The sequence below is a fragment of the Oncorhynchus gorbuscha genome, linkage group LG04, assembly GCF_021184085.1.
Source record: "Oncorhynchus gorbuscha isolate QuinsamMale2020 ecotype Even-year linkage group LG04, OgorEven_v1.0, whole genome shotgun sequence".
Classification (NCBI taxonomy): Eukaryota; Metazoa; Chordata; class Actinopteri; order Salmoniformes; family Salmonidae; genus Oncorhynchus; species Oncorhynchus gorbuscha.
The window spans coordinates 5,241,299-5,268,971 of NC_060176.1; the positions used below are offsets into that span (position 1 = coordinate 5,241,299).

Genomic DNA, 27,673 nt, shown 5'->3' on the forward strand with positions numbered 1-27,673 from the left:
TCTCCCCCTCTGACTCTAGGTGTCTCCCTTCTTTAGACATGTTTCTCCCCCTCTGACTCTAGCTGTCTCCCTTCTTTAGACATGTTTCTCCCCCTCTGACTCTAGCTGGCTCTCTAGCCCACCCTCTTTCAGTGGGATATATCCAAGAGCCTTTGCAAGTCCACCAGAGGTTGGCTGAACCTTAATGGAATATTTTATTATCATGTTCTCTGGGAAGGTCAGAGGAGACTGTTTATAGACCATTGATTTAAACTCATTTTGACACAGCATGTATTTGATACACATTGCTATGTGTGTTTATTATTGTTGTTAGATAACCTAGTTAGTTTTATTATGTTACCATGACAGTTCAATTAGTGTTAAAGGTGAGTCACGTGGCAGGGTGGCTCACTCGGCGCTCTGCATGGTAGAGGCTAATCCCTAAAAGTCAGGGGTCAGGGCACAGGTCAAAATGAACACTCGTTAGGTTATGACCTGTCTACCCCACAGGTGCCCATAGTTCTCAAGGTCAAATGCTTCAATCTTAAATCCAGCACAAATATGTCTCCATATAGAACATCAACCTAGCTACTGGCCAATCACCTAGACACTGAGATAAATAATTATCCGCCTTATCTCAGTTCACTGGTCACAATGGCAACACCCACCCGTAGCACACGCTCCAGCAGGTGTATCTCACTGATCATCCCTAAAGCCAACACCTCATTTGGCCACCTTTCCTTCCAGTTCCCTGCTGCCTGTGACTGGAACGAATTGCAAAAATCACTGAAGTTGGAGACTTTTATCTCCCTCACCAACTTTAAACATCTGCTCTCTGAGCAGCTAACCGATCGCTGCAGCTGTACATAGTCTCTCGGTAAATAGCCCACCCATTTTCACCTACCTCATCCCCATACTGTTTTTATTTATATACTTTTCTTCTCTTTTGCACACCAGTATCTCTACCTGCACATGACCATCTGATCATTTATCACTCCAGTGTTAATCTGCTAAATTGTAATTATTCGCCTACCTCCTCATGCCTTTTGCACACAATGTATAGACTCTTTTTTTCCTTTTTTTCTACTGTGTTATTGACTTGTTTATTGTTTACTCCATGTGTAACTCTTTGTTGTTGTCTGTTCACACTGCTATGCTTTATCTTGGCCAGGTCGCAGTTGTAAATGAGAACTTGTTCTCAACTAGCCTTCCTGGTTAAATAAAGGGGAAATAAATAAATAAAAATAAATCAAAAATCAGTCATGTGTGTAGATGTATGACCAGGGTAAAGGTATGTGTTAGAAGCTTGGCACATCTAGTCCGATATATCCTCAGGTTGGACGTTGGTCTTAGTAGGAATGTCCCAGTGGTCCTTGCCTGGTCAGTTCAACAATGATCTGTATTTAAATCAGCAGACATGCTATACACATCCTGTGTGAACGTTGACACATCCGATTTTCACACCGTTTCATCAAAAACAGATGGTTTCTATAGATTCTTTACATCCTTTACATGCTAAATTAGCTGTGTTTGATTTAGTGTCAGGGATAGCTTGACTTGATGGAAAGGGAAAGGAAAGGAATAGGTGGATACCTAGTCAGTTGTACAACTGAATTCCTTCAACTGAAATATGCCCTCCGCATTTAACCCAACCCCTCTGAATCAGAGAGGTGCGGGGGGCTGCCTTTATCGACATACACTTCTTCAGTGCCCGGGGAACAGTGGGTTAACTGCCTTGCTCAGGGGCAGAATGACAGAGTTTTACCTTGTCAGCTCGGGGATTTGATCCAGCAATACATGATACACTCTTAGAAATAAAAGTGCTATCTAGAACCTTAAAGGTTTATTCGGCTGTCCCCATAGGATAAAAAAGGGCTATTTGCATTTTTAGATGGTTGACTTCAATGTCACTCGATTGATGAAGTGCTCAATGAAACCGTTTTTTGAGGAAATTGCTTGAACAATTACATAAGAGATAATTATTTGATCAATCTCACTTTCCATCAGTTCCACTTGCATGGTTCTGGGTATTTGTAGTAAGTAGTGATCCTGCTTGGTGTGTCTACTCAAAGTCAAGTCAGACGTTTACCTCATTCTGGAGAACATGCTATACATGTCTGGGAAAATGGCCCAAAGAGATTAATACTAGTCAATAATATTTGATAAAGCATACAGTATTGCTTGACATTTTCCTGGAAGATATTGTTTTCCTTCTCTTTTTTAATAGAATATTGTTCATATCACTACCATATTAAATGTGTGTCTCTGTTGTGTATATGTGCTTCTTAAAGAACATTTTAGCCCAGAATTTGTAAAAGAGGCCTTAGGGATTGATATACTTTGGCCAAATAGCTTCAGATCACTTTTGTGTTGACCATTTCAGGGAAAGCAGATAAGAGTTTGTTTTTAGAATAACTGGTCCAAAGAACATGCATTGATGTTTGATAACATTTACGGTTAGTGTGATATCAGATGGACTGTACAGCCTGGAAGCACCACAACAAACCTAGACCCCCTGCCTATACATGACTAGTTAGTAATATCAACGTGTCTGTCTCTTGTTCCGTTCTGTCCTTCTTAGACAGCTCCTCTCCTCTCCTCTCCTCTCCTCTCCTCTCCTCTCCTCTCCTCTCCTCTCCTCTCCTCTCCTCTCCTCTCCTCTCCTCTCCTCTCCTCTCCTCTCCTCTCCTCTCCTCTCCTCTCCTCTCCTCTCCTCTCTCTCCTCTCCTCTCCTCCTCCTCTTCTCTTCTCTATCTCTCCTCTCCTCCCTCCCTCTCCTCTCTCTCTCCTCTCCTCTCCTCTCCTCTCCTCTCCTCTCCTCTCCTCTCCTCTCCTCTCCTCTCCTCTCCTCTCCTCTCCTCTCCTCTCCTCTCTCTTCTCCTCTCCTCTATCTCTCCTCTCCTCCTCTCCTCTCCTCTTCTCTTCTCTTCTCTTCTCTTCTCTTCTCTATCTCTCCTCTCATCTCCTCTCTCCTCTCCTCTTCTCTTCTCTTCTCTACCTCTCCTCTCCTCTCCTCTCCTCTCCTCTCCTCTCCTCTCCTCTCCTCTCCTCTCCTCTCCTCTCCTCTCCTCTCCTCTCCTCTCCTCTCCTCTCCTCTTCTCTTCTCTTCTCTATCTCTCTTCACCTGGTGAAGTGGAAAATTACATTTACATTTACATTTAAGTCATTTAGCAGACGCTCTTATCCAGAGCGACTTACAAAATGATTTTGAACATGTGTTCTAACAGCTTTAAATGTATTATCATCAGGATATAAATCACGTCGGTTAGACATATTTAGGACTGGGCTGTCTGATCTGACAGTCCCCTTGTCCTTGATGTCTAGTCTGGGCAGACAGTTGGCTTGTTTATGTGTCTTCCTCTTCTGGCTTGCCAGGCGGTGGGTTGTGTAACCATCCTGGGGCATCAGATCCACATGTCATTTCGTAGCTACACTTATCAGCATAATCACAGAGAGAGGCTGGCCGCCGGATGAAATCGCCCCGCTAGCCCACCGGTCAAACAGACAGAGAGGAGGAATCACAAACAGATAATGAAGTTAAAGAATGGATTGTTTTGATGTGCAGCCCTTAGACAGCTGTTTCTCTGATGAATAGGATGGGTGTTTTTTTAATGTATTTTTATTTGACCTTTATTTAACTAGGCAAGTGGACATAGTATTAGGGAAAGGGGATACCTAGTCAGTTAAAAACAAATTCTTATTTACAATGGCGGCCGAACAAAAGGCATAAGGCCTCCTGCTGGGACAGGGCTGGGATTACAAATACAAATATAGGACAAAACACACATCACGACAAGAGAGACACCACAACATTACACAAAGAGACCTAAGACGACAACATAGCATGGCAGCAACACATGACAACAACCTTGAGCGCTCCAGAAATAGACAGCAGACAAAACATCTGGTCTTGGAGAGACAGAGGAGACCCTAAAGATCATGTTGTCTTGGATATGAGCTTCGTGGTGAGCATAATTCTGGCCTGGCTCTTTGTTGTCGGCTCTACGGAGTCCCACATCTCTCTCCCCAATGGTGGTGAGCCCTCGGCTGGGCTGTAACACTGAGCCTCAGGCCTGTTTCTAAGACTGGAAGATGAAGAAACAAGCAGCCATCAACCCGTTCCTCAGGGAGCTATGGTTACCTGTTTTTTAAACGCTGTGTTTTCAAAGCAGAAACAAACCATCTGTCATCTCCATGTAAACGTAAATAGTTTTAGGGCACCCTCTGCGATTAGAATGAGATCAGATGTCCCATAATACTGTCCACTTGTGATGACTCACGTTTACTCCTTCCTCCTTACTCAGTTTAGAAGAAGAGGGGGAAAAACACATGGCCGTTCTCGCTACAGGTCAATATTGGTCAATACCGTTGATCATTTGAACACTATGACCTCTGACCCCTGCTTCCCTTTGAGAAAAGCAGTGTCTTTAAATGGCACCCTATTCCCTTATATAGTGCACAGCTTTTGACCAAATCCCTATGGTCCCTGGACAAAAGTAGTGCACTATAAAGGGAATAGGGTGCCACTTGTGATACAGAGCAGGAACGGGATGCTCCCTAATATCGCTGAGCTGGAAGTTGATCCAGATCCGCTGTCAGTCTGGTCAGTCCGGTGGGACTCAGAGCAGGTGTGGCTCAGTATGTCTGTCCTGGGAAGAACCGAGGATGATCTGGGAATGAGGAGATGGATAGCAGGAAACAATATTTCTGTAGGGAAGGATGAGACACCATTTGTCTCCCCTCTTTTATATATGTTCTGGTAAGCACTTGAACCTTTGAGCGCCCCTTCAACTGAGAGTAGTAGTCAGAGTGTTATGAGGGGAATGGCTCCCAAGAGGGTTGACAAAGTCTGCTATTAAAACCTCTAGCTGCCAAGGTCTTTGAAGGAGTGTGAGAGAGAGTGTGTGTGTGTGCATGCATGCTTGCTTTTGTGCATGTTAAGAGTAGAAAATATTTTCTCAGGTACTTCAAACCCTGAGTCCTTCATTCTTCCCTCGGGATTCTGTTAGCGAGATGATTGAATGGATACAGAACAAATGGGGATCATAATATGTTGAGATAAAAGCTTTGAACTATGCTTCTCATTCAGTAACAATAAGCTTGTGGTTCAATGATAAATGTATAGATGCTGTGACTGGGTTTTAACACCTCAGGAACCAAATTGAACCAGGTTGTCTCTGTCGTGACCCAATATTCACAATGTGAAAAATAATCGGCAAAATACAATCTGGAAAACTATTTTTAATGCTATATTGATATTAAATGTAGCAATTATATGACAAGTGAACAACATTCCCACCTCATTCATTGTCAATAATTACATTTTGCCCAAATTCATGTTAATAATATCACTGGCTCGACACCACAAAATCAACCAAAATACTGCTGCTGATAGCTCTTTATTGAAAATACTGTGATTGAAGAAAAATGGTTGAGATTATTTAAAAAAGTTGAGTTCATTATCATTTCTACACACTTTCTACCTAATTGAAGTGGTTTAAGTTCAGACTGGAGTAAATGGTGTGTAGATGATTGACTGTTGGGTGTTTTTAGAATCCTGTCCTCCCTTAGAGCAGGTGACTCCCCTCACTCTTCTCAGGGTCAGACAGGGACTGTTCATGTGTTGAGTCTATGCTAGCTGAGTCATAGCCTGGGTGGATCCTCCATACAAGCACAGCATTCTGTGGGCTGGCCAGGGAAAAGAGAATACTGTGGGTAGCCTGCAATATAGCCTCATACTGTATGTTTCCTAATAAGGCATGTCTATCTTCCTATCTTTTTCTTTGTGTTTTATGAGGTATCTATGCTGTGGACAGTTTGGTCATCAATCTGGGTCTAAATGAAGTTAGGTGTGTTGTTGGAGTGTGTGTGGTCTGAGTGTGTTACACATGTCATCCTCCGCACCACTTACTGTGTGTGTGTTCGTGTTCTTGCCTGTGTCTATATATGTGTGTGTGTTTGTGTGTGTGTGGTCTGAGTGTGTTACACATGTCATCCTCCACACCACTGTCTTGTTAAGTATGTGGATGCTTCCAGATTCTACACCCTTTTCCAGAAGTACACACTTTCAGACTCCCGTCATTGATTTAAAAGCATAGGGTTGGTGTAAGCATTGGCCATGTGAAAGTGTGCAAAGGACACTACGGTAGAAGCTTGTAGAAACGGGACTCAGCCTTAGTGTGTGTGTGTTCTCCAGGCGTGGCGTACTCCACCTCCATGAGAGCAGGGGGATCCAGGACCTGGGCATGCCTCGCTGGGAGCTGGTCCTCTGTCTGGTGGCTGTGGTCTTTCTACTCTACTTTAGTCTCTGGAAGGGCGTCAAGTCCTCCGGCAAGGTACTGTTGACACACTGTGCTGTACCCTACCGCTTAGGACAGCACACACTCCTACTGTAATATAACACACACTCTTACTGTAATATAACATACCCTCCTACTGTAATATAACACACACTCCTACTGTAATATAACACACACTCCTACTGTAATATAACACACCCTCCTACTGTAATATAACACACACTCCTACTGTAATATAACACACCCTCCTACTGTAATATAACACACACTCCTACTGTAATATAACACACACTCCTACTGTAATATAACACACCCTCCTACTGTAATATAACACACACTCCTACTGTAATATAACACACACTCCTACTGTAATATAACACACACTCCTACTGTAATATAACACACACTCCTACTGTAATATAACACACCCTCCTACTGTAATATAACACACACTCCTACCGTAATATAACACACCCTCCTACTGTAATATAACACACACTCCTACTGTAATACAACGCACACTCCTACTGTAATATAACACACACTCCTACTGTAATATAACACACCCTCCTACTGTAATATAACACACACTCCTACTGTAATACAACGCACACTCCTACTGTAATATAACACACACTCCTACTGTAATATAACACACACTGCTACTGTAATATAACACACACTCCTACTGTAATATAACACACACTCCTACTGTAATATAACACACCCTCCTACTGTAATATAACACACACTCCTACTGTAATACAATGCACACCCCTACTGTAATATAACACACACTCCTACTGTAATATAACACACCCTCCTACTGTAATATAACACACACTCCTACTGTAATACAACGCACACTCCTACTGTAATATAACACACACTCCTACTGTAATATAACACACACTGCTACTGTAATATAACACACACTCCTACTGTAATACAACGCACACTCCTACTGTAATATAATACACACAATGTTCTGTGTTGTGTTGTGTCCAGGTTGTGTATTGAACACTACTGTTGTGTTCTAATGTTCTGTGTTGTGTGTGTCCAGGTGGTGTATTTCCTACTGTAATATAACACACCCTCCTACTGTAATATAACACACACTCCTACTGTAATATAACACACACTCCTACTGTAATATAATACACACTCCTACTGTAATATAACACACACTCCTACTGTAATATAACACATTCGGGGTTAACTGCCTTGAGCAAGGCAGTTAACCCCGAAAAACAACTGCTCCCTGGGTGCCGACGACATAGATTGTTTTTATTTAAATTTTACCTTTATTTAACTACTGTTGTCATGTATCTAATGTTCTGTTGTTGTGTTGTGTCCAGGTGGTGTATTGAACACTACTGTTGTCATATATCTAATGTTCTGTTGTTGTGTTGTGTTGTGTCCAGGTGGTGTATTGAACACTACTGTTGTCATATCTAATGTTCTGTGTTGTGTTGTGTCCAGGTGGTGTATTGAACACTACTGTTGTCATGTATCTAATGTTCTGTGTTGTTGTGTTGTGTCCAGGTGGTGTATTGAACACTACTGTTGTCATGTATCTAATGTTCTGTGTTGTGTTGTGTCCAGGTGGTGTATTGAACACTACTGTTGTCATGTATCTAATGTTCTGTGTTGTTGTGTTGTGTCCAGGTGGTGTATTGAACACTACTGTTGTCATGTATCTAATCTTCTGTGTTGTGTTGTGTCCAGGTGGTGTATTGAACACTACTGTTGTCATGTATCTAATGTTCTGTGTTGTTGTGTTGTGTCCAGGTGGTGTATTGAACACTACTGTTGTCATGTATCTAATGTTCTGTGTTGTTGTGTTGTGTCCAGGTGGTGTATTGAACACTACTGTTGTCATGTATCTAATGTTCTGTGTTGTGTTGTGTTGTGTCCAGGTGGTGTATTGAACACTACTGTTGTCATGTATCTAATGTTCTGTGTTGTTGTGTTGTGTCCAGGTGGTGTATTGAACACTACTGTTGTCATGTATCTAATGTTCTGTGTTGTTGTGTTGTGTCCAGGTGGTGTATTGAACACTACTGTTGTCATGTATCTAATGTTCTGTGTTGTTGTGTTGTGTCCAGGTGGTGTATTGAACACTACTGTTGTCATGTATCTAATGTTCTGTGTTGTGTTGTGTCCAGGTGGTGTATTGAACACTACTGTTGTCATGTATCTAATGTTCTGTGTTGTGTTGTGTTGTGTCCAGGTGGTGTATTGAACACTACTGTTGTCATGTATCTAATGTTCTGTGTTGTTGTGTTGTGTCCAGGTGCTGTATTGAACACTACTGTTGTCATGTATCTAATGTTCTGTGTTGTGTTGTGTCCAGGTGGTGTATTGAACACTACTGTTGTCAAATCTAATGTTCTGTGTTGTGTTGTGTTGTGTTGTGTCCAGGTGGTGTATTGAACACTACTGTTGTCATGTATCTAATGTTCTGTGTTGTGTTGTGTTGTGTCCAGGTGGTGTATTGAACACTACTGTTGTCATGTATCTAATGTTCTGTGTTGTGTTGTGTTGTGTCCAGGTGCTGTATTGAACACTACTGTTGTCATGTATCTAATGTTCTGTGTTGTGTTGTGTCCAGGTGGTGTATTGAACACTACTGTTGTCATGTATCTAATGTTCTGTGTTGTGTTGTGTCCAGGTGGTGTATTGAACACTACTGTTGTCATGTATCTAATGTTCTGTGTTGTTGTGTTGTGTCCAGGTGGTGTATTGAACACTACTGTTGTCATGTATCTAATGTTCTGTGTTGTTGTGTTGTGTCCAGGTGGTGTATTGAACACTACTGTTGTCATGTATCTAATGTTCTGTGTTGTTGTGTTGTGTCCAGGTGGTGTATTGAACACTACTGTTGTCATGTATCTAATGTTCTGTGTTGTGTTGTGTCCAGGTGGTGTATTGAACACTACTGTTGTCATGTATCTAATGTTCTGTGTTGTTGTGTCCAGGTGGTGTATTGAACACTACTGTTGTCATGTATCTAATGTTCTGTGTTGTTGTGTTGTGTCCAGGTGTGTGTACTGTTGTCATGTATCTAATGTTCTGTGTTGTTGTGTTGTGTCAGGTGGTGTATTGAACACTACTGTTGTCATATATCTAATGTTCTGTGTTGTGTTGTGTCCAGGTGGTGTATTGAACACTACTGTTGTCATGTATCTAATGTTCTGTGTTGTGTTGTGTCCAGGTGGTGTATTGAACACTACTGTTGTCATGTATCTAATGTTCTGTGTTGTGTTGTGTCCAGGTGGTGTATTGAACACTACTGTTGTCATGTATCTAATGTTCTGTGTTGTGTTGTGTCCAGGTGGTGTATTGAACACTACTGTTGTCATGTATCTAATGTTCTGTGTTGTGTTGTGTCCAGGTGGTGTATTGAACACTACTGTTGTCATGTATCTAATGTTCTGTGTTGTGTTGTGTCCAGGTGGTGTATTGAACACTACTGTTGTCATGTATCTAATGTTCTGTGTTGTGTTGTGTCCAGGTGCTGTATTGAACATTACTGTTGTCATGTATCTAATGTTCTGTGTTGTTGTGTTGTGTTGTGTCCAGGTGGTGTATTGAACACTACTGTTGTCATGTATCTAATGTTCTGTGTTGTTGTGTTGTGTCCAGGTGCTGTATTGAACACTACTGTTGTCATGTATCTAATGTTCTGTGTTGTATTTTGTCCAGGTGGTATATTGAACACTACTGTTGTCATATATCTAATGTTCTGTGTTGTGTTGTGTCCAGGTGGTGTATTGAACACTACTGTTGTCATGTATCTAATGTTCTGTGTTGTGTTGTGTCCAGGTGGTGTATTGAACACTACTGTTGTCATGTATCTAATGTTCTGTGTTGTGTTGTGTCCAGGTGGTGTATTGAACACTACTGTTGTCATGTATCTAATGTTCTGTGTTGTGTTGTGTCCAGGTGGTGTATTGAACACTACTGTTGTCATATATCTAATGTTCTGTGTTGTTGTGTTGTGTCCAGGTGGTGTATTGAACACTACTGTTGTCATGTATCTAATGTTCTGTGTTGTTGTGTTGTGTTCAGGTGGTGTATTGAACACTACTGTTGTCATGTATCTAATGTTCTGTGTTGTGTTGTGTCCATGTGTGTATTGAACACTACTGTTGTCATGTATCTAATGTTCTGTGTTGTTGTGTTGTGTCCAGGTGCTGTATTGAACACTACTGTTGTCATATATCTAATGTTCTGTGTTGTGTTGTGTCCAGGTGTGTATTGAACACTACTGTTGTCATGTATCTAATGTTCTGTGTTGTGTTGTGTCCATGTGCTGTATTGAACACTACTATTGTCATGTATCTAATGTTCTGTGTTGTTGTGTTGTGTCCAGGTGGTGTATTGAACACTACTGTTGTCATGTATCTAATGTTCTGTGTTGTTGTGTTGTGTTCAGGTGCTGTATTGAACACTACTGTTGTCATGTATCTAATGTTCTGTGTTGTGTTGTGTCCATGTGCTGTATTGAACACTACTGTTGTCATGTATCTAATGTTCTGTGTTGTTGTGTTGTGTCCATGTGCTGTATTGAACACTACTGTTGTCATATATCTAATGTTCTGTGTTGTTGTGTTGTGTTGTGTCCATGTGCTGTATTGAACACTACTGTTGTCATGTATCTAATGTTCTGTGTTGTGTTGTGTCCAGGTGGTGTATTGAACACTACTGTTGTCATGTATCTAATGTTCTGTGTTGTGTTGTGTCCAGGTGGTGTATTGAACACTACTGTTGTCATGTATCTAATGTTCTGTGTTGTTGTGTTGTGTCCAGGTGGTGTATTGAACACTACTGTTGTCATGTATCTAATGTTCTGTGTTGTGTTGTGTCCAGGTGGTGTATTGAACACTACTGTTGTCATGTATCTAATGTTCTGTGTTGTGTTGTGTCCAGGTGGTGTATTGAACATTACTGTTGTCATATATCTAATGTTCTGTGTTGTTGTGTTGTGTCCAGGTGGTGTATTGAACACTACTGTTGTCATGTATCTAATGTTCTGTGTTGTTGTGTTGTGTTCAGGTGCTGTATTGAACACTACTGTTGTCATGTATCTAATGTTCTGTGTTGTGTTGTGTCCATGTGCTGTATTGAACACTACTGTTGTCATGTATCTAATGTTCTGTGTTGTTGTGTTGTGTCCATGTGCTGTATTGAACACTACTGTTGTCATATATCTAATGTTCTGTGTTGTGTTGTGTTCAGGTGCTGTATTGAACACTACTGTTGTCATGTATCTAATGTTCTGTGTTGTGTTGTGTCCATGTGCTGTATTGAACACTACTGTTGTCATGTATCTAATGTTCTGTGTTGTTGTGTTGTGTCCAGGTGGTGTATTGAACACTACTGTTGTCATGTATCTAATGTTCTGTGTTGTTGTGTTGTGTTGTGTCCAGGTGCTGTATTGAACACTACTGTTGTCATGTATCTAATGTTCTGTGTTGTGTTGTGTCCAGGTGGTGTATTGAACACTACTGTTGTCATGTATCTAATGTTCTGTGTTGTGTTGTGTCCAGGTGGTGTATTGAACACTACTGTTGTCATGTACTGTTGTCATGTATCTAATGTTCTGTGTTGTTGTGTTGTGTCCAGGTGGTGTATTGAACACTACTGTTGTCATGTATCTAATGTTCTGTGTTGTGTTGTGTCCAGGTGGTGTATTGAACACTACTGTTGTCATGTATCTAATGTTCTGTGTTGTGTTGTGTCCAGGTGGTGTATTGAACACTACTGTTGTCATATATCTAATGTTCTGTGTTGTGTTGTGTTGTGTCCAGGTGGTGTATTGAACACTACTGTTGTCATGTATCTAATGTTCTGTGTTGTTGTGTTGTGTCCAGGTGCTGTATTGAACACTACTGTTGTCATGTATCTAATGTTCTGTGTTGTGTTGTGTCCAGGTGCTGTATTGAACACTACTGTTGTCATGTATCTAATGTTCTGTGTTGTTGTGTTGTGTCCAGGTGCTGTATTGAACACTACTGTTGTCATATATCTAATGTTCTGTGTTGTGTTGTGTCCAGGTGGTGTATTGAACACTACTGTTGTCATGTATCTAATGTTCTGTGTTGTGTTGTGTCCATGTGCTGTATTGAACACTACTATTGTCATGTATCTAATGTTCTGTGTTGTTGTGTTGTGTCCAGGTGGTGTATTGAACACTACTGTTGTCATGTATCTAATGTTCTGTGTTGTTGTGTTGTGTTCAGGTGCTGTATTGAACACTACTGTTGTCATGCATCTAATGTTCTGTGTTGTGTTGTGTCCAGGTGCTGTATTGAACACTACTGTTGTCATGTATCTAATGTTCTGTGTTGTTGTGTTGTGTCCATGTGCTGTATTGAACACTACTGTTGTCATATATCTAATGTTCTGTGTTGTTGTGTTGTGTTGTGTCCAGGTGCTGTATTGAACACTACTGTTGTCATGTATCTAATGTTCTGTGTTGTTGTGTTGTGTTGTGTTCAGGTGCTGTATTGAACACTACTGTTGTCATGTATCTAATGTTCTGTGTTGTGTTGTGTCCAGGTGGTGTATTGAACACTACTGTTGTCATATATCTAATGTTCTGTGTTGTTGTGTTGTGTTGTGTCCAGGTGCTGTATTGAACACTACTGTTGTCATGTATCTAATGTTCTGTGTTGTGTTGTGTTGTGTCCATGTGCTGTATTGAACACTACTGTTGTCATATATCTAATGTTCTGTGTTGTTGTGTTGTGTTGTGTCCAGGTGCTGTATTGAACACTACTGTTGTCATATATCTAATGTTCTGTGTTGTTGTGTTGTGTTGTGTCCATGTGCTGTATTGAACACTACTGTTGTCATATATCTAATGTTCTGTGTTGTTGTGTTGTGTTGTGTCCAGGTGGTGTATTGAACACTACTGTTGTCATGTATCTAATGTTCTGTGTTGTGTTGTGTTGTGTCCAGGTGGTGTACATCACGGCCACCATGCCCTATGTGGTGCTGTTCGTCCTGCTGATCAGAGGCATCACTCTGCCAGGGGCTATGGACGGCATACGGGCCTACCTCCACATCGACTTTAAACAACTCAACGACCCCAAGGTCAGACAAGTCTTTAGAGTATAATAAATACAGTGTGTTACTGAAATTAGGGATGCAATATTTCCAATGACTTACAAAATTCCCAGGATCCTGGAATCAAGAGAGAATTAACTAGAAATCCGGGATCCACCAAACAGGATTTCTTAAAACCTGGGAATTTTGGAAAAGATACAAGAATTTGTAAACACTTTTACTGAGAGACACAGCCTCAGAGTGCAGGACAGTGTTACTGCTAGAGCTCCCATAGTCACGTCCAATACATGTAATTCACTCATTTAGAAACCAAAACATGTGTTAGCTGTTTTTGTAAACAAAGTGGAGGGAAAAGAGATAGGAATAAAATATGCCATATTCAATATAAATCAAATCAAATCAAATCAAATGTATTTATATAGCCCCTCGTACATCAGCTGATATCTCAAAGTGCTGTACAGAAACCCAGCCTAAAACCCCAAACAGCAAGCAATGCAGGTGTAGAAGCACGGTGGCTAGGAGAAACTCCCTAGAAAGGCCAAAACCTAGGAAGAAACCTAGAGAGGAACCAGGCTATGTGGGGTGGCCAGTCCTCTTCTGGCTCTGCCGGGTGGAGATTATAAGAGAACATGGCCAAGATGTTCAAATGTTCATAAATGACCAGCATGGTCGAATAATAACAAGGCAGAACAGTTGAAACTGGAGCAGCAGCACAGTCAGGTGGACAAGGGACAGCAAGGAGTCATCATGTCAGGTAGTCCTGGGGCACGGTCCTAGGGCTCAGGTCATCCGAGAGAGAGAAAGAAAGAGAGAATTAGAGAGAGCATATGTGGGGTGGCCCGTCCTCTTCTGGCTGTGCCGGGTGGAGATTATAACAGAACATGGCCAAGATGTTCAAATGTTCATAAATGACCAGCATGGTCGAATAATAGTAAGGCAGAACAGTTGAAACTGGAGCAGCAGCATGGCCAGGTGGACTGGGGACAGCAAGGAGTCATCATGTCAGGTAGTCATCATGTCAGGTAGTCAGTTGAAACTGGAGCAGCAGCATGGCCAGGTGGACTGGGGCATGGTCCTAGGGCTCAGGTCCTCCGAGAGAGAGAAAGAAAGAAGGAGAGAATTAGAGAACGCACACTTAGATTCACACAGGACACCGAATAGGACAGGAGAAGTACTCCAGATATAACAAACTGACCCTAGCCCCCCGACACAAACTACTGCAGCATAAATACTGGAGGCTGAGACAGGAGGGGACAGGAGACACTGTGGCCCCATCCGAGGACACCCCCGGACAGGGCCAAACAGGAAGGATATAACCCCACCCACTTTGCCAAAGCACAGCCCCCACACAGTAAATAAAACACAGTAAATTAATGGTAAGGAGCTTTTTTTTTAAACATGGCCAAGGAATCATATCAGAGACGAGATTATTTAGAGCCAATAGTCAGTAGATAGTCAAATGTAGTGCTCTTCTCTGTATCGTATTGTAATGCCATGGGCTCTTTGAGGACAAATATTGAATAATTTTTTAAGGATTGGGGCAGTTTCTTAATTTCTTCGCTTGATTGAAGAGATAGTAAAGTGTTAGAAAGATGGGGGGAAAGGGGAAGGGTGAGTCAAAGGGCAGTGGGCTGGGGTCAGAGGCTGTCCCCGCTGGTTCACACAGGCCACGAGGACAAATCTTTGAGAGCAACACATAAAGTATCTTTCTATGTTCCTGCTGTAGGTGTGGATTGATGCTGCTACCCAGATCTTCTACTCATTGGGAGCTGGCTTTGGAGTGCTCATTGCATTTGCCAGCTACAATAAATTTGATAACAACTGTTACAGGTAAGACGTATCACTGTGTTGATATCACTGTACTGTCCTCAGTGCTTCTCTATCATGACCTTACAAGGCTTACATGACCTTCTATAACCCATAACCAGGCAACGAGATCCTGTGCTTGGTTTAGTTCTCTTTAGGTTTGTCTTTCCTGTTTTAACTGGACAGAAAGGTGATGTGTATCAGGCCAGTGGACCTTCTGGCTTGGAGCTAACAGGATAAGTGCAGGCCATGCTAGGCCAGATGATGGCTATAGCCATAGGCAGTGTTACCTTCCCTGCCATTCTGTCTTCCTCTAAACCCCTCACAGAGAAACAGACATTAGACTGTGGGGTCTGCTGATCCTTGTCATCACTAATAGGTTCCTGTGAAAGTAGAGAGGTGGGTGCCAGTATCAGACCTATTCTGCTTTTTTTTTTTTTTTAAAGTGTGTAGATATATGGTCTCTTTTGTATTCCAGTTGTGTTTGTGTATGTATAGGTCAGTAGGTGTTTCCCTGGCTGCTGTGGTAACAGTACAGTAATGTTTGTCCATGGACCATTGTCCACCCATTCTGTAGACCAATTTCCCGGCCGCATCATGAAAAGTTGCATGCTCAGGTTCACACCAGATAATGGGCTTGTTTTCATTGAAGTGAATATGACCACATCCAACTTCAGACGGAGCTCATGTATTCAGATGGTTATCATCTACAACATCACAGATGTCATCAGAGCATTGATTATGTAGCAAACTATCATGCCAGCAAGGCAAGGTAAAATATCACAAATAGAGCTAGATAAAGAGAAGAATAATGTACTTGTTGAACACAGCTAATTAGCTATAGCCATCAGTCATGTGTGTTTTTATGGTCATCACTCACTCACTGCTAAGTTTGTCAAGGTGTATAGCTATCTGTATAGCTATCTGCTACAAATCTGTAGCAAACGTTATGAATTTCCCACCTAAGAAACATGGTTCTCAGAACAGTATGTGCTAACTGGGTGTCCTGCATCATTCACAGAACATTGTGGGAAGGTTGTATGCAAAATTACTATAGGACAAGCATGCCCTCACCAAGCTCTAGGAAACATATGGTTCTCAGAATGTTATGTGTTAGCTGGGTAGTGTTATTATATGTAGTGTGACGCTGTACAGCCAATTGAATTTCCCACTCTTATAGATTACTTGTCCTGATCTAAACACCCCCCCAACACAGCTGAAGGCCTCATGTGTGCTCAGCTGGGCCATATTTGGGAGCTGAGAGGCTGAATGAGGACTTGTGAAAGTTGGCTGTTACATCCGTAGATATTCTCAAAGGACATCTGAATGGCTAGCAGCTGGTTGTATTATTCTCCATATTGTACACAGATGGGACGGTTGAGGTCAGACTGTGGTCCATGTTCTCTCTGTCGGTCTGTTGACTGATCGTGAGTTGATGTCTGCTGAGTGATCGTGGGTTGATGTCTGCTGACTGAACGTGGGTTGATGTCTGCTGACTGAACGTGGGTTGATGTCTGCTGACTGAACGTGGGTTGATGTCTGCTGACTGAACGTGGGTTGATGTCTGCTGACTGATCGTGAGTTGATGTCTGCTGACTGAACGTGGGTTGATGTCTGCTGACTGATCGTGAGTTGATGTCTGCTGACTGAACGTGGGTTGATGTCTGTTGACTGATCGTGAGTTGATGTCTGCTGAGTGATCGTGGGTTGATGTCTGCTGACTGAACGTGGGTTGATGTCTGCTGACTGAACGTGGGTTGATGTCTGCTGACTGATCGTGAGTTGATGCCTGCTGACTGAACGTGGGTTGATGTCTGCTGAGTGCTCGTGAGTTGATGTCTGCTGACTGAACGTGGGTTGATGTCTGCTGACTGATCGTGAGTTGATGTCTGCTGACTGAACGTGAGTTGATGTCTGCTGACTGATTGAGGGTTACTGTCCACAAAAAGTCTTCACGCTTTCACCTAGTTTGATTTCCAGATGGGCCTCAAAGGCTCTCAAACAACATCCAGTCCCTCTGGCATGAAAATGGTTCATTAAAACCAACACAAAATTAATCTCTTTAAAGGGGTAATCAGCAGTTGATGCATCCATTTTTGGACATATTAATTGATGATATGTACTCATTGATTCTTGAAGAATATAACTTATAAATGCCTCATGAGCTTAGTTCAACTGTCTTACTCCAACAGAACCCAAAATATAAGCTTTGTTTTACTCCAAAGTTTGTAAACAAAATAAATGTAAACAAATACTATATAGCCTCAAAGCATGGTTTACACTATACATTTGATATCATGGTTGGCCAGTCCTTGAATCCATAGCCTGTCTATGAATTTGAGAGAGGTTACATTTCTCCAGCCCCATCCCACAGCTTCTTACCAAAACAGTGGTGGATCACAGTACACTAAGTCTCAAAATCACACAATAAATAAACGCACACAGTAAAAAATCCAAGCGTCTGCAAAGAAACCATAGAAAACACACCTCTTTTAACAGGGACACAACCATGAAATAATAAGACACACCCGAGTCCAATAAAAGTCTCTAGAGCGGTCTCTGCTGCCCTCTGGTGCCAGGAGGAACCATGACAGTACCCTCCCTCTAGCAGTGGCTCCAGCCGCGGAGCCATGACGACCACCACGTAGTTGTTTGAAGTCTCTAATAAGACCGGGCACCCACGCCCGCTCCTCGATACTCGATACCTCCCAGTCCACCAGGTACTACAGGGCAGAGTTGGGACCAAGTCATTGTTTTACAAGTCACAAGTCTTAGCACTCAAGCCCCAAGTCAAGTCCCAAGTCAAGACCGTCATGTATCAAGTCAAGTGTCAAGTCAAGTCTCAAGTCCTAAACTTTGAGTTTCGAGTCCGAAACAAGTCATAATGTGCTCTTCACCAAATGTAATACTGGAGTACCAGGAGTAATAGTTAGTATATTACATTTACGGAAATCATGAATGCTTTGAAAAATATCTATATATTTATTACTTTCTAAATAAACTTGATATTTTCATGGAAATACATGGGTAGACGTGTGAAAGACCCCCCAAATAGTGATTGAGGCTCACTATGGGGCGCAATCGGGCGATGTAGGCTTGTACAAAATCGCCCAACCTAAACACACACACACACACACTCTCTCTCTGTGTGGTTACAGTAGGCTAACGTATGTCAATGGTTTTAGGAACAGCAGTAACATCAGGCAGGATTTAGGCTACCAACTGCCTAACGAGCTGTAGATCAATCTTGGGTGCAATGATCACATTCCCACACTGACTGACTGTGTGGAGGATCATTGATTTAATGTTACGTTAGCCAACATGCTACACTGGCAAAGTTATGAATGATATAGCTGTCGGCTATATTAGCCACGACTTACCGTTCTTTGTGCAGCTTCAAATGTTGAACAAAGTTGGAAATTGTTGCGCCTCCGTCTGTCATTTTCTTCACGCACGTTTTGCAAGTTGCAATCCGTTTTTTGTTGATACAGCGTCGTCTTTATATCCGAAAATAATGATTTTGTGTATCATCCTTCCAAGGGCTCCATCTGAATTCACCCACTGACGTTCCTCTGCACTGCCTCGCACAACCTTTTCTCAGTTGGCACAATCTGATTGGCTGCTGTCCGATTCAAACTGTAATCCGTTAAATGAAGAGTTGATGCGCTGCACACTTTTTTTAATAGCATAATTTTTAATATTTGGGATTGGGGATGGTACCAAGTCAGGTCAAGTCAAAAGGCTAAAGTCCAAGGCAAGTCACGAGTCATCGGTGTTAAAGTCAAAGTCGAGTTCCAAGTCATCACATTTGTGATTCGAGTCTGACTCGAGTCCAAGTCATGTAACCCGTGTCCACACCTCTGCTGCAGAGTCCCTCGGACTCAACGAGCCTCCAACAGACACTGGACCATGTAAGGCGGGCAGCCATCCACAAGTCGAGGGGGCAGAGGAGCAGGTGTCAGGGAAGAGAATGGACTGGTCCTTACCAGCTTGAGACGGGAGACATGAAAGTACGGACAGACTCTCATGGACCTGAGAAGTTGGAAATGATAGGTGACCGGGTTGATGCGACTCAAGATATTGAATGGTCCTATGTAGCGTGGAGCGAGCTTCCGCAAGTCCAACTTTAAGGGAAAATCACAGGTGGACAGCCACACCCATTGAACCGGTCGGAGGAGTCGAAGAGTTCTTCAGTGCCGGTTTGCCTGATGTTGGTGTCAGGCAGAGTGGAGCAAGGAGGATCACGCTCTGAGCCAGATGTGATGACATCGTCAAATGAACGCCTCAGCTGATGGCACCTCCGCTTCACTCTTGTTCATAAAATAGGGGGAGGTCGAATGCGTACTGACACTCAAATGTCGAGTTCAGCAGTGTGTTATGAGCATACTCTGCGCAGATGAGGAACTTTCTCCAGTTGCTGGCCTGAGTGGAGACAAAGCAGCGGAGGAACTTCTCCAGCTCCTGGTTGGCCCGCTCAGTTTGCCTAGTCGACTGAGGGTGGAAGCCCAAGGAGAGACTCGCCAAAGGCCTTACAATACCATACAACAAACTGGGGCCCACGATCTGAGACGATATTCGGGGGAACTCCATGTAGTCGAAAGACATGGATAATCACGAGATCAGCGGTCTCCTTCACTGAAGGCATCTTGGGTAAGGCGATCAAATGGGCTGCCTTGGAGAACCGATCGACCACCACCAGGATAGTGGTAAGCCTTTGAGATGGAGTTAACCCTGTGATAAAATCTACAGACAGATGTGACCAGAGCCGGCTGGGGATGGGTAGAGCTTGGAGCAACCCGGCCGGTCGCTGATGTGAAGACTTGCTTTGGGCACAGATGGAACAGGCCGCAACAAAGGATCTCACATCCTCCATCATGGGGGCCACCAGAAATTCCGCCTCAGGAACTCCTGTGTCCGATTAACCCTTGGATGCCCAGTTCATTTAGAGGAGTGTCCCCATTGTAGTACTCAGGTCTGGACTTGTCGGACCGTGGTCTCAATACTCCATATCACAGGGGCCACAATGCGTGAGCTGGGGATGATGGGCTCGGGATCCCTCAACTCGTTGGAGACATCATGTTGGAGCGACAGGGCATCGGCCTTCTGATTCTTGGATCCCGGGCGATAGGCTTGTGTAAAATCACACCTATTAAAAACCTATTAAAAAACAGAGCCCACCTAGCCTGACGAGTGTTCAACCTCTTGGCTTCTTGAATGGAGACCAAGTTTAGATGGTCCGTCCAGAGCACGAAAGGATGAGGTGCCCTCTCCAACCAGTGTCTCCACCCCTCAAGAGCCCACTTAACTGCCAAGAGCTCCCAGTTGCCTACATCGTAGTTGCGTTTGGAGAAACCGTTTGGAGAAAAAGGGGCATAGGTGCAGTTTCTTGTCCTACTTGTTCCACTGTGAAATGGCCGACCCTGCTCCTGTGTCTGAGACGTCCACCTCCACCACAAAGTGACGAGTCGGATCAGGATGAAGGAGGATGGATCCAGAGGTGAAACGTCCCTTGAGCTCCATGAATGGCCTGTCATCCTCGGGGTCCAGCAAAAACCGGTCAGGGACATGCGGGTTAGGACCGTGAGAGGCTCTACACCCGCATCAAAGTTGTATGTAAAACGCCTGTAAAACTTGGAAAACCCAAGGAACCCCTGAACCTGCTTGAGTGAGGTGGGACGGGGCCAGTTTGCGATCGCCTCAATCTTTACGGGGTTCATTTGGATGCCTGTGGTAGACATAATGTGACCCAGGAAGGAATCCTGGGATACGTGGAACTCACACGTCTCTATCTTGACATATAGTTGACTCTGCAGGAGGTGTCCCAGGACTTGGCAGACGTGCAGTATGTGTTCCGGAAGGGTCTTGGAGAAAATCAAGATGTCGTTGATGTTAACAAAGACGAACCGATTCAACATATCCCTCAGGGTGTCATTGACCAATGCTTGAAAGACTGACAGTGAATTCTATAATCTGAAGGGCATGACTAAATACTCATAGTGGCCACTAGGGGTGTTAAAAGCAGTCTTCCATTCATCTCCCTCCCTGATTCTCACCAGATTATAAGCTTTGCGGAGGTCCAGTTTGGTGAAGAATTGGGCCCCTTTGACCAACTTCAATGCGGAGGACATCAGGGATAGAGGGTAGTTCCTGATTGTAATCTGGTTCAGCCATCTCGATGCAGTGATGCAGGCCTCCATTCTTCTTACTTCCACCAGCAGGGGGGCGATTGAAACCTGCCTTCAGCGATTCCCGCTGTAGCCCGAACAACAGAGTACACTGAGTGAGAAACCCCTTGCATCCTCCCGGGTGACCGTCATACCGCTCAGGGGTGCAGGTTCCCTGGAGGAACCACAATGACGTCTGTAGCACTGGGCGATGAGACCTGGGCATTGGCTCCTCCTGGGATGGGGGCGTGCCATGGTTGGAGGGACTCAGCCCGAAGGTTCCTGTGGATTTGGGAGAGCTGCTCTTGCTGCCTTCCTAACAGTGTTCCTTGGTGGGTTTCCACATTCCGGATCTGGGAGATCTCTGCTGGGTCCATGTTGTGGCAGAAGCTTGCTGTGTTGTGGTGAGGTTGGACCCAGGGCTTGGTGGTGGGGTGGGGGGTTACGGCCCCTTCGGTATTCTGTCTTCTAATACCTTGACAAGACCCTCAAGACAAGACCCAAGATATGATTCCAATAAAAATGTTGGTTTAGATTGACTATGGTTCAAGGAAGCAACAGGAAGTCCAATAGTCAGTGTTAATATGGTGGGTTTATTATTGTTCTAAAACCTGTCCTGGTACTATCATGGTAGCTTTATTTTTCTAAACATGTTTTATGTGTGTGTGTTCTCTTCCCAACAGGGATGCTATCCTGACCAGTACAGTGAACTGTGTCACCAGCTTTTTTTCAGGTTTCGCCATTTTCTCTGTGCTCGGCTACATGGCCTACAAACACGGAGTTAGGATAGAGGACGTGGCCACTGAAGGTGAAAGGAAACCTACTAGACATGCATGCACGCACGCACGCACGCACACACACACACACACACACACACACACACACACACACACACACACACACACACACACACACACACACACACACACACACACACACACACACACACACACACACACACACACACACACACACACACACACACACACACACACACACACACACAAAGTAAGTGGTGCGGAGGATGACATACATAACACACCCAGACCACACACTCCAACAACACATCCAACTTCATTTAGACCCAGATTGATGACCAAACTTTCCACAGCATAGATTCCTCATAAAACACAAAGAAAAAGATAGGAATATAGACATGCCTTATTAGGAAACATACAGTATGAGGCTATATTGCAGGCTACCCACAGTATTCTCTTTTCCCTGGCCAGCCCCCAGAGAATGCTGTGTTTGTATGGTGGATCCACCCAGGCTATGACTCAGCTAGCATAGACTCAACACATGAACAGTCCCTGTCTGACCCTGAGAAGAGTGAGGGGAGTCACCTGCTCTAAGGGAGGACATGATTCTAAAAACACCCAACAGTCAGTCATCTACACACCATTTAGAGAGTTTCAAACCCAGTCGAAACATATAAATGAATCATAGAACTAAACATTCCTCAAGCTTACAGTTACTGCTCACTAAATCAAACAACTTAAAGAAAATATTCACCCATTTTGAATGTTAAATCGTTTTTGTGCATCTATCAGCGATTTCATGTTTTCATGTGTATCTGAGCTACTGCCATTCAAGCAGGCAGATATACAGCCAGTATTATATTATTATTATAAGTGATACTAAAGTCGTCATACCGGCTGTATTTCTTCCTGCTTGTACGGCAATAGCTCAGATACACATGAAAGCATGAAATGATCCCAGGAATCGATCAAACATCGCTCACAAAAATGATATAACATTCAAAATGGGTGAATCATCCCTTTAAGAATGAGCAGCAACGTGCAACGCTTTCAATATAATTGATTGCAACAGAAGCTGAAAGGCTATGGGGTTCAGATGGAATTGAAATACCAGAGAACATTTCAAACTGTTTTTTTTTAAGGGAAACAGTTTCCAAGAAGTCACATAAATACTGGCCTGCTGTGGAGAGGGGTTGGCAGACATACAAAAAGAATGGGATCTGTTAAAAATCTGCTTTGCTTTCTAGTTCTTCTGTTTTCTACTTTCCACTGTCTCTAGCTGTCTGTCATTTCTTTGTCATCTTGTGTCCTCACTTCTGTCTTTCTCCATCCCCTCCTCCTTCTTTCACTTTCCTTTCCATTGATAAATCATCTCGTATTTCCTCTAAAATGACCTTGTGTACAGGGTCAAGCTCAGGACAAGGAAGTTATATATCAACATCCCACCCAACAATATACTGTTTTATTTCAGCATCCCACTAAACAAGGCACCATTTTATAGACTGATGGTAATCAGTTGGCTCTGGTATGTCCTATCACAACTGTCTCTATCTGTGTATCTTTGTGTGAGTGCAGGTGCAGGACTGGTGTTCATCATCTATCCTGAGGCCATCTCCACCCTGCCTGGATCTACCTTCTGGGCCATAGTATTCTTCATCATGCTGCTGACTCTGGGCATCGACAGCTCTGTGAGTTACTGACCTTCTCAGGGTTGAATGACTGCATGCTATGTCCCACCACAGGGCACTGACCTTTTGTTTCTATCTTATGGTGGGTGTAGTGGCTTCCTTTCCTCTTTATCATAGCCACTGCCCAAGCCTGAAGCGGGGTTGTTTGGTACGCATACAGTCCACACTCAAGGTTTTCAAACGGCTAAACATTCAATGAGATTCAGGGATATCGTGCAACAAAAATGTTTATTCTTCTTATATCTAACAAAAAAATTATTCTCCAATCAACTTTAAGCATATATTACTTGATATGGAAATACATAATATGATCTGTCTGTACGTCTGTATGGTCAAAAGACTATACCGCTCCCGCATCTAGCGGGTTTATAGTATGTGAAAATTAGAATACTATGTAATCTCCTCCAGTCTATCTATCTATATCTGTCTCTCTATCTCTCTCTCTTCTCTCTCCATCTTCTGTCTTACTCTGTCTCTGTCTCCCTCTTTCTCTGTCTCTCCCTGTCTCGCTCACTCTCTGTCTCTCTCTCTCTCTGTCTCTCCCTGTCTCGCTCTCTCTCGGTCTCTCTCTCTATTTCTCTCTCTTTCTCTCTCTGTCTCTCTTTCTCTGTCTCTCTCTCTGTCCCTCTTGCTGTTCCTCGCTCTGTCTCTCTCTGCATTATTCTACTTTCCCATGGTTGCAGTGAGTGCTCCAGGTAATGTCTAGACTAGCAGCAGTGTGGGAAGGCAGTTGTTTTGACTGTTACCCACTAACCATGAAGCATGAGGTGGAAAATCACATGAACCGCAACCTGAAACACAGGAAAACTTTGTTCACAGAGATTTACATTTTTCCTCATTCAATTTCTCAGTTACACAAGGTGATCATTTACTGTAAATGAAGAGAGAAAGGAAATTCCACAGCAGGGGAACATTTTCTTTTACAGTAGTAGTCATGCCCAATGTGGCACCGTACTAAGAAAGCTAGGTCTGATGATTTATATTCTAGGCCAAAGGTATTCTGTTTGGGTACGAAGACTGTGTGATTCTGTTACATTGCTGCTGTAGGCACTACGGTTTATGTGTGTGTGTCACTGAATCATCCTCTGTCATCATCCCCTGTCTGTCTGTCTGTCTGTCTGTCTGTCTGTCTGTCTGTCTGTCTGTCTGTCTGTCTGTCTGTCTGTCTGTCTGTCTGTCTGTCTGTCTGTCTGTCTGTCTGTCTGTCTGTCTGTCTGTCTGTCTGTCTGTCTGTCTGTCTGTCTGTCTGTCTGTCTGTCTGTCTGTCTGTCTGTCTGTCTGTCTGTCTGTCTGTCTGTCTGTCTGTCTGTCTGTCTGTCTAGATGGGCGGTATGGAGGCAGTCATCACAGGACTGTCAGACGACTTCAAGATCCTGAAGAGGAACAGGAAGCTGTTCACCTTCGCCACGGCATTCGGAACCTTCCTTGTCGCGCTCTTCTGCATCACTAATGTGAGGTCACTTCCTGTTCCTCTGAGTCACATATGATTTCCATAGTTGTCATATGATTGCATAAATCAAACCAAAGAGACACAAGATAGAGTGTGCCTCTGTGATTTAGGTGGATCAGTCACAGGAAAGACAGAAAAGGGAAACCCCTGTCCAACCATGTGAAGTGTTGTTATTGACTGACTGGATAAGCTCTGTGCCAGGTTGCCCTCAGTAACATCTGCAACAACCTTTGGACATTATGTCTCTGTATCTGTCTCTCTCTGTCTGTCTGTCTGTCTGTCTGTCTGTCTGTCTGTCTGTCTGTCTGTCTGTCTGTCTGTCTGTCTGTCTGTCTGTCTGTCTGTCTGTCTGTCTGTCTGTCTGTCTGTCTGTCTGTCTGTCTGTCTGTCTGTCTGTCTGTCTGTCTGTCTGTCTGTCTGTCTGTCTGTCTGTCTGTCTGTCTGTCTGTCAGGGAGGTATATATGTGCTGACTTTGTTGGATAACTACGCGGCGGGGACCTCCATCTTGTTTGGGGTGCTGATTGAGGCCATTGGGGTGTCCTGGTTCTACGGTATGTATAATCGGTCCCCCTTAGCCTAGTACAGAGGCACATACTAATTCTGACTTCTTACTGTGGTGAACCTGCTTATCTACTGTACCTTTCCTCATCCTCTTCTGTTGTTCATTAGAGCCCAGCCCTTTGTTCTGTCCATCCCTCCATCACCCCACCCTCCATCACCCCCTGCCCACAGCTGCCCTCTCCTGGCCTGCCCTCTCCTCTGCTGGGCTTTCTCAACCTCCCTAACTCCCTGCCATCTTCACTACCCAGGCCCTGCAGCTACACCTGACATTTACTGGCAGTGTAGAGACACCGTGCTTCCCTTCCCTAGACCTCCTCTGTTAATCCCCTTTCTCCATCTCTCCCAGTACTCCTCTTTCCATTTCTCCATACACTCCCTCCCTCCTCTTATCTTCTAGACTGCCTCTCTTCACTAATAGATCTCCATCTCTCCCAATACTCCTCTTTCCATTTCTCCATACACTCCCTCCCTCCTCTTATCTTCTAGACTGCCTCTCTTCACTAATAGATCTCCATCTCTCCCAATACTCCTCCTTCCATTTCTCCATACACTGCCTCCCTCCTCTTATCTTCTAGACTGCCTCTCTTCACTAATAGATCTCCATCTCTCCCAATACTCCTCTTTCCATTTCTCCATACACTCCCTCCCTCCTCTTATCTTCTAGACTGCCTCTCTTCACTCATAGATCTCCATCTCTCTGTGTGAGGGAGAGTAGTGAATGATTATATGGTGTGTGAACAGTTGTATGCAGTCTGCTTAGTGTTTTATGTATTGCACAGAGATAATACTGTACTTCGACAAGATGACTTGTGCTTTATCTTTAAACTACAGCCCCTCAATGTACACCATGATTTATAGTCAGCATTAACTGTTGAAACTGAACCTCAAGAGGAGGTGAGACAGGCAGAGCACGCCAGATGCTGAGCTGTTCTAGGGAGGAGATAAAAGGAGAGGGTCTTCTTGTAGATGTTAACAGGCCTGGGCTGCTCTGATAAAGAAACATTATGTCCAAGCTATAGAAACATCATGGTTGTGTAGCGAATGGCACCATATTCCCTATATAGTGTACTACTTTTGGTCAAAAGTAGTGCACTATATAGTGCCGTTTGGGACACAGTCCATCTCCTTATAGGCAGACTTAACCCTGTGTGAAATTATATTATAACATACTTGGAAGGCTCAGAGACTTTTATGAAACAGATATCATTGAGCTGCATTTTTACTACTGTGTGAACTCATAACTATAGAAGAAATTGGAGTTGTGTGCCATGAAGCTCTTTCTCAGCCAATGCTCCACCTGTTATGTATGGAAATTGATGAGAGGAGCGTTAGGTCTCCTGTGAACTTGAGACATCAGAAGCAAAGCGGACTGTGGGTCTGACCTGGGTGAAAATAGTATTTGTTTTCTTTCAAGTACGTTGAGTGTTTGATTCAACCTTCCCATAGTACCAGATGGACATGGGTTATACTTTCGGGACTATTGGTTGTATTGCACCGGGCAAGCTCAATCAATCAAGCTCAGCTTTAGTGTTTGTAAGAAAACAAGTACTATTTGAACCCAGATCTGCAGTGGGTTTATGGGTCTGGTTCTGTGTGCGTGAGTTCAAGCCCTGGTCTTCTGCCCTGTGTTTCCTCTCCAGGCGTAGACCGCTTCAGTGAGGATATCGAGCGCATGATGGGCTTCAAGCCAGGTCTCTACTGGAGGCTGTGCTGGAAGTTTGTCAGCCCCACCTTCCTACTGGTGAGACCCCCGGGGGGGGGGGGGCAAGAAAGGGCTGGTTGGGGGACTGGGGTGGGGTGGAAGCCTTTGGCATGGTGCTGGGAGTAGGGATGGGAGGGAAAAGTACCTGACACAAGCCTAAGGTATTAAACAAATTATAGGAATCATGA

At 43.6% G+C, this 27,673-nt stretch overlaps 1 protein-coding gene across 1 annotated transcript in view; it reads left to right on the forward strand.

Annotated features, from left to right (window-relative positions):
- LOC124033572 (sodium-dependent noradrenaline transporter-like) overlaps positions 1-27,673 on the forward strand; it is a 54,455-nt gene that overhangs the window by 18,944 nt on the left and 7,838 nt on the right. Inside the window, exons 5-12 of the mRNA XM_046345627.1 lie at positions 6,176-6,314; positions 13,248-13,382; positions 15,082-15,185; positions 22,009-22,133; positions 23,659-23,771; positions 25,094-25,222; positions 25,674-25,773; positions 27,424-27,524. Coding sequence (XP_046201583.1) covers positions 6,176-6,314; positions 13,248-13,382; positions 15,082-15,185; positions 22,009-22,133; positions 23,659-23,771; positions 25,094-25,222; positions 25,674-25,773; positions 27,424-27,524 — 946 coding nt within the window. The remainder of the gene's footprint in view (positions 1-6,175; positions 6,315-13,247; positions 13,383-15,081; positions 15,186-22,008; positions 22,134-23,658; positions 23,772-25,093; positions 25,223-25,673; positions 25,774-27,423; positions 27,525-27,673) is intronic.